The sequence below is a fragment of the Populus trichocarpa genome, chromosome 10 (assembly GCF_000002775.5).
Source record: "Populus trichocarpa isolate Nisqually-1 chromosome 10, P.trichocarpa_v4.1, whole genome shotgun sequence".
NCBI classification, from domain to species: domain Eukaryota; kingdom Viridiplantae; phylum Streptophyta; class Magnoliopsida; order Malpighiales; family Salicaceae; genus Populus; species Populus trichocarpa.
Genome location: NC_037294.2, coordinates 14,308,802 through 14,317,043, shown reverse-complemented (window position 1 = coordinate 14,317,043; position 8,242 = coordinate 14,308,802). Strand labels below are relative to the sequence as shown.

Sequence of the window (8,242 nt, the reverse complement as noted above, 5' to 3'; positions counted from 1 at the left end):
TTCGGTCAACGGAAAACATTTTCCAGTCAAAGAAAAATTTGGTTTGATTTCCAGGAAAATGTTTTCCCTTTTGGCTGTGTTTGTTTTCCGGAAAGTGGTTTCCAGGAAACCACTTTCCAAACTTTCCTGTGTTTGTTTGCCATTAGAAAAGTTGGTCAACGGAAAACACTTTCCAGTCAAAGGAAAATTTGGCTTGGTTTTCAGGAAAGTGTTTTCCTGGAAAATTTGGGCGGAAAACACTTTCTGGAAGTTGTGAAAAATTTAGAAATGTCATTATTTGCTGATTATATCAAATTTGATCCTCAAACTTTTGATTGTTATATATAATTTGTTTTGAATATTTATTTTTCAATCCCATCTCTTGAAATTTAATTTTTATATTAATTTTGGTTCTTATTTTTATAATTGCTATTTGCTTTTTTCTTATCATTTTTTTATTGAAATTTTTTATCTATCAAATTTGGTCCTTATTTTTTTTATTGTTACTTATTTTATTTGAAATAATTTATGAAATGTTAATTATTATTATTTTAATTTATTCACCTTTTATTTTTTTTAATTTTTTATATTTGATATCTATTATTTTGATTATTATTTATTTTATTTGAGATAATTTATGAAATTATATTTTTTTTCAATTTCATTCTCATTCAACTTTTTAATTTGTAAGATTTGTTCCTCATTATTTTAATAAACTTGAGAAAAATAAAACATTAATAAGTTATTTTTCAGCTCATTTTCCATGACATAACCAAATACTGGAAAGTGTTTTCTAACTTATTTTTTATTACACTACCAAATATCGGAAAATACTTTCCCGGAATTTATTTTCTAAAAAAAAATTACTTTCCAGCAAACAAACGGAGCTTAATTACTGATAAAACTGGTTTTTTTAATTAAATAAATGTATCCTATTTACATATAGCTCTTATTAGAGCTCTTATCTTATCTTCTAAGCATACGTGTTGGTATCATGATTTTAACGTGAGATGTTATGTGAGTCTCAATGATAGATCGACCCGTGTGTATTCTTGATTTTTTTTAAAACACAGCTGTTGCTGCTTACAATCATAATTTGTAATAATTATCCCAAACAGGCCGCAGCTAGTTACCACAGTCGAAACCAAATGGGGCCAAAAATTATGGATAAAAAATGTGACCTTCAATTTTAGGGTGCAATGGCCCACGGACCTTCATCATCGTCACATGACAGTGATGGCCTCATGCCTCGAATCACAGTCCATGGTCCTGCCTCGCATGTTGGTGCTGAACGCTCTTCCCTCACTTTTCATGGTCTCTGGACACTAAACAGTCTCTCAAATAGGTCCTTAAAAAGAGCCTCCTACCCGCTACTCAAACTACTCTACCAGGCAGTTTAGTTACAATGTTTTCTTTCCTTTCTCTGTCTTTCTTTAATTATCTTCTCCTTTTGCTCCTATGTTTCCATCTAGTAAACTCATCTTCTACACCCACCAAAATTGGCAATGGCTACCGTCTCATCTCCCTTAAAGAAACCCCTGATGGAGGCATTGGTGGCCTCCTCCAAGTCAAGGAAAGGAACAACATCTACGGTCCTGATATCCCCCTCTTGCAGCTCTATGTCAAGTAAGCTCCTTTACTATCACTTGCATGTTTGTCACGTTCATGACCCTCGCTGCACCTAACTCTAAATAAACGACTAACATTATTAAACTTGTACAGGCATGAAACACAAGATCGTTTAAGGGTCCGTATTACTGATGCAGAGAAGCAGAGGTGGGAAGTGCCGTACAATCTCTTACCAAGAGAGCAAGCGCCAGCATTGAAGCAAACAATAGGGAGATCAAGAAAGAACCTAATAACAACAGTTCAAGAATACTCAGGCGCTGAGCTAATTTTTAACTACATAGCAGACCCTTTTAGTTTTTCTGTTAAGAGAAAATCAAATGGGCAGACCCTTTTCAATTCAAGCTCTGATGGGTCAAGCTCATTTGGTGTAATGGTGTTTAAAGACCAGTACTTGGAGATATCCACACAGCTGCCAAATGATGCTTCATTGTATGGTCTTGGAGAGAACACACAGCCACATGGTATTAAGCTATTCCCTGGGGATCCATACACTCTGTATACAACTGATATCTCAGCCATTAATCTTAATGCTGATTTGTATGGGTCCCATCCGGTGTACATGGATCTTAGGAACGTCAAGGGTCAGGCTTACGCTCATGCTGTGCTGTTGTTGAATAGCAATGGCATGGATGTGTTTTACAGAGGGACTTCTTTGACGTACAAGATTATTGGGGGTGTTTTCGACTTCTACTTCTTTTCCGGGCCCTCTCCTCTTGCCGTTGTTGATCAGTATACCTCGTTGATTGGCAGACCAGCTGCAATGCCTTACTGGGCTTTTGGTATGATCCTATTCTTCACTATTTTTCTCTTTAGTTTCATTGCATTCTCTCATCACTGCTTGTTTATGTTTTTTTTTGTTTTATTGATATAATAAGGTGTAGGTGATTATTTAGAACGATAAACATGCCCTTTAATGCTGTCTGCCACATGTGTTACTGATAATAGCGTGTCGATATTTGCAACTATAACAGTGGTACCTCCCTCACTTTGTGTTTGAGGTCTAATGATTGTGCTTGATTCGATTTGTACTGTCTCGTGAATGGGATTTTTTTGACATTATAATGGAATTTACCTATCCAGTAGTGTGATAACACTAAAATTCACAGTGGGAAGTCTAGAATACCAACATTAGAATATCGGTGCCCGGTTAGAACTTTAAGTATAGCAACACCACCGTTCACAGCAAGTGGCAGTCAAATACATTTCGTTTCTAGCTCTTTTTGTCTAGTCATGATACCACAAGTTAAAGATAATATAATCATATCATTGATTGAAGATCTTACAGTGACCATGTTTTGTGTAAACATGCTCTTAGTTTAATTAATTAATAACAGTGTCAATCTCTTTGGTCAAATCACCGAAGGAGGATGATTGAGATGTCTAGACAATTAGGACCGGCTGGTTGGCGTGGCATGTGGGCAAAGTTTGATCGACGATGTGATGTCTATTGGCTGCGTAAGAGTTGGACACTCGTGTTATTGCATGACAGGGATGTTATTGCTCCTTTTTTTTTTAATTTGGGTTAGGTGGGGTTGGTCCATCATATACTTTACTTCATTGTGATTCTAAATGCTTTCACCTATCGAAACTATTTCGTAATTCACTGGTAACAACTTTAAGTCTATATGTGTGTATATATATATATATATATATATTAATCTGTAATTAAAATGATATTTTCACTATTGATCCACTGATAAGGTTGCTGAGAATCTTTAAAAAATTTATACTAAGCTTGAATTCGCGTGGGTGCTCATATAAGGATAAAATGATTAATGTGCTTGTTATTTATAGTTTTATTAAAGAAAAAGGTTAAAAGTGACAAAGGGTCACTCAAAAGCTGCTTTATTTTGGGTTTTGTGATCTATGTACTTTTTGATAAGATAGCATGACCAATTCCTAGAGAACACGTAAAGGGGATAATTAAGGCTTCTAGGAGCCCTAATTGAGGTTTCATGGGAGCATTGGACCCAAACCCAAATGAAAATCTATTTGGGTCTTGGATGTCGGGTGATCTATATGGTTCATCATGGCTTTAGACCCGTATTTCCTACAAATCTAATATGGGTCATGTGATCGGGGTGTCGACCTCAAGTCCATTATCCACGCTACAGATAAAGATAAAGAAAGAGTGGTCTTACTTCCATATCTCGCATTTGAAATTTTCTTCTTTCTAGCTCAACTTTGCAAGCCAAAAATCCTAGACCTTTTTTTTTTGCTAATGTTTTCTGCAAAGAGACCACTGGACCCCAGAAGGCACTACTATCCAATCCGCCTTGCAGAGCATGCGGTCCTCCAGAAACTTGTCCTTCCTACATGAAGTGGAAAACCTTCATTCAATCTCCAATCTTTTCACATTGCTGTGATAATTATATGCGTGTCCCACATGATTGCCCTTAGGTGGCGGGGAATGTGTAATATTGTTCTGTTGTTTTTCCCACGGCATTATGAAGATTCTCATGTCGGTAGCTGAACCATCGAAACATAAGACAGGCATGCTATAGCTATCTAGGAGAAATTGAGAGGGAACAAAAAAATTATAGGCGAAAATCTGAAATTTTCCTTTGTTGTAGTATCATCTTTTATGTGATCCTGCGGCTTCTCGTTTGCTTAATTACTTGGGCCACTTTTTAGCTTAAAATGGTTCTTGATAAGACAATGGAGATTTGATAAAAAGAACTATTAGTATACCTGTAGTTGAATTTGAGCAGGATACATTTATCATGTTTGAGCTGCTGAATTTGAATCATGATGTAAACAACTTATGTTAAAGTATATTGTAGTTAAAGAACAGATAAGAAAATTTCTTGAAGTAGTTTAATGAACACGATTGAAAAAGCTTTAGGTGTCAGTTTGTCTTTATTTCATGAACTACAATAATGTTGTGACTCAAGTAACTATATCTTCAAACTATTTTCATGGTAATTAAATCAGGCCCGACTCATAATTCAGCCAAAGGCTCAGATCATAGGTTAGGTGAGTTACCATATCAATCAAAACAAGTTTTAGTTTTTTTTTTTAAAAAAAAACAAACTATGTTTCATTGCAAAATAAAATAAAAAAGATAATCAAATCAGGTTTTCCAGTCAAATCTGATTGACTTTTCTTTAACATCTTGATGGTCGGTTGGGTCTGGGTCGACCTCCGAGCAATTTTAATAATTGTGGCTTTTTCTCTGTTTCGGCGGATTACAAGACATAATGTAAGTATACCATCCATTCAAGCATAGATCCTAGTGCTTCCTGATTTATTTATCATGGAATTTTTAGCTATTGAAAACTTCAAATTCAATTCAATATTTTTTTCGGTTGTTATTTAATCTAACCGAAGAATCACATTCTAAACGCTGGGAAACATCATTCTGCTAATCATGTGATTCTGATGTTAACAGGGTTCCACCAGTGTAGATGGGGTTACCATAACCTGTCTGTGGTTGAAGATGTTGTCGAGAACTACAAAAATGCTCAAATCCCGCTTGACGTCATCTGGAACGATGATGATCACATGGATGGCCACAAGGACTTTACCCTCAACCCCAACAACTATCCTCGCCCAAAGCTCCTCGCATTCCTAGAAAAAATACATAGCATTGGGATGAAGTATATTGTCCTTATTGATCCTGGAATTGGTGTTAATTCCAGTTATGGTGTGTACCAAAGAGGCATTGCCAATGATGTGTTTATCAAGTATCAGGGTGAGCCCTACCTAGCTCAAGTTTGGCCTGGAGCTGTTAACTTTCCTGACTTTCTCAATCCAAAAACTGTTGAATGGTGGGGTGATGAAATTCGTCGATTCCATGAACTCGTCCCTGTCGATGGTCTTTGGATTGACATGAATGAAGCTTCAAATTTTTGTTCGGGACTGTGCAAAATCCCAAAGGACAAGCAGTGTCCAAGTGGAACTGGACCAGGTTGGGACTGTTGCTTGGATTGCAAAAACATAACAGAAACAAGATGGGATGATCCGCCTTACAAGATAAACGCTTCAGGATTGCAGGTTCCAATAGGGTACAAAACCATAGCAACCAGTGCAGTTCACTACAATGGTGTTTTGGAGTATGATGCTCATAGCATATATGGATTCTCTCAAGCCATTGCTACCCACAAGGCCCTTCAAGGCCTTGAAGGCAAGAGGCCATTTATATTATCACGCTCCACTTATGTTGGATCAGGCAAATATGCTGCTCACTGGACCGGTGATAACAAAGGCACTTGGGAGGATTTGAAATATTCTATTTCTACTATGATAAATTTTGGTATTTTTGGGGTACCGATGGTTGGATCAGATATATGTGGCTTTTATCCTGCACCCACAGAAGAGCTTTGCAACAGGTGGATCGAGGTGGGTGCTTTCTATCCCTTCTCTAGGGATCATGCGAACTATTATTCCCCAAGGCAGGAGCTTTATCAATGGGAGTCAGTAGCCAAATCCGCTAGAAATGCACTTGGCATGAGGTATAAGATTCTTCCTTATCTGTACACACTGAATTACGAGGCTCATACCACCGGGGCCCCAATTGCCAGACCACTTTTCTTCTCATTCCCAGATTACACTGAATGTTACGGGTTGAGCACTCAGTTTTTGCTTGGAAGTAGCCTCATGATATCTCCGGTGCTTGAGCAAGGAAAATCACAGGTTAAAGCACTCTTTCCTCCTGGTAGTTGGTACAACATGTTCGATATGACACAGAGCATTACATCAGAAGGAGGGCAGTACGTTACTCTTGATGCACCCTTGCATGTAGTTAATGTGCATTTGTATCAAAACTCAATCCTACCCATGCAACAGGGTGGGTTAATTTCTAAGGAAGCCAGAATGACACCTTTTACGCTTTTAGTCAGCTTCCCTGCAGGCGCTACTGATGGAAAAGCCGCAGGGAAACTTTTCCTTGATGACGATGAGCTCCAAGAAATGAAACTGGGAAGCGGATCTGCAACATATGTAGATTTCTATGCAACTGTAAGTGAAGGAACTGTAAAATTGTGGTCAGAAGTTCAGGAGAGCAAGTTTGCTTTGGACAAGGGTTGGAAAATTGTCAAGGTAACAGTGTTGGGATTGGGTGGAAGCGGAGCACCATCTTCCCTGGAGGTTGATGGGAAGCCAGTGACTGGTGCTTCAAACATCGAGTTAAGCTCATTAGAGCAGAAATATATTACGAACCTGGAAGTTGGTGATGAAAAGAAGAAGATAATGATGGTAGAAGTTCATGGTTTAGAAATCCCTGTTGGCAAAAACTTTGCTGTGTCCTGGAAAATGGGGGTCAGTGGTTGAGCATTCAGAAGGTTCATTACATGTATTTCGGATCACGTATTGAAATGGTACTATTCCATCTAATTAGATTGTTGATGCATTTCGAGTTTTTTGTCAGGGTTCTAGTAGAGGAGATGAGCTGAGCTATGCTCATCCTTTTCCATGAAAAACAATTCACAGAAAGTAAGTTTATATCTCACTGCTTTGTTAGAGCATTTTCAATGATATTGTAGCTTAAAATGAAGCAATGCAATCTCAAGTTCCTTGGAGTTATAATGCAGCTTTTGGATTCTGGATTTGTATTCTTGTTCTATAAGGATAGATATGGTCTTGGTTGACGGCTTCTTTCCTTTCGCCCAAATTCTGTGTCAAAAAAGTTTTTTTTGTGGGTTTGCACCGCGGGGTAAAACTAAAATCTGGCTCAGGTTTGGGCCTGGGGCCATGGCTTGGATGCCAAAATTACACGAGTTTTACAGGATACAGCAGTTCAGAATCCAGCAATGTGAGGCCTGTGATCTGACAACAAGGGGTTCGTGAAAAAAAAGTAGATAAAAATATTAATTTTATTTTCCAAGTATAAAAGGGTTCATGAAAAAAAGTAGATAAAAATAATAATTTTATTGTTGTTGTTATTTGGAACTGACAGTGATCCTTTGGACTGCACCATAATGCTGGCCGCGGTTCATCACATTAATATTGTATTTAATTAGATAAAATATATTTTAACCAGAATTGGATTTTATTTTTAACGTTAACTTAGGCTGTTAGTCTCTTAGATTTGTTAAAAACGGTACTGAACCTTCTTGGCGGACTTTCTCACTGGGTTCAGTGATCTGTGTCCATAGCTTAGCCCGTCCAGGACGAAATTCCAGATCATTATGCACCCCAAAAATTAACGAAAAGAAGTCGTGGATAAACGTCAAAAAGTCGCCATTTTAAATGCAAAATTTTACTTAAATATCATTTGGCTGCACAATACATTTGGTTAGGCTGCCCAGTAGGTACGTTTGGTTATTGTGGCGAGAGATGACACATAAAAGACAAGATAGAATAAAAATTAAATATAAAATTATGTTTGACATTAATATATAAAATATAATGATTATTTTTGGATTATATGTTTGACATTAATATATAAAATATAATGATTATCTTTGGATTATATTTGATTAAAGGTAAATAAGATATAATAAAATATATATATAAATGATTTTACTTTTAACACCTATTCAAACAAATAATTATATATATTTTTTAATTTAGTTTATATTAAATATTAAAATTAATGATGTTATGGTAGTCTAATAATAAAACCCGGGCTAGCTCTGGAGTTGGCTAACCCATAATCCAGGACCGATTCAGGTATAGAAAAAAAATAGAAAAA

General features: G+C 36.7%; 1 protein-coding gene across 1 annotated transcript; it reads left to right on the top strand.

The window, feature by feature from the left end:
- Positions 1-1,113: 1,113 nt before the first annotated feature.
- On the top strand, positions 1,114-7,156 carry LOC7466901 (alpha-xylosidase 1). The gene is made up of 3 exons (XM_002315908.4): positions 1,114-1,605; positions 1,702-2,387; positions 5,000-7,156. The coding sequence occupies exons 1-3, from the start codon at positions 1,385-1,387 to the stop codon at positions 6,877-6,879; spliced, it is 2,787 nt and encodes a 928-aa protein (XP_002315944.1). The 5' UTR covers positions 1,114-1,384; the 3' UTR covers positions 6,880-7,156.
- Positions 7,157-8,242: the final 1,086 nt, after the last annotated feature.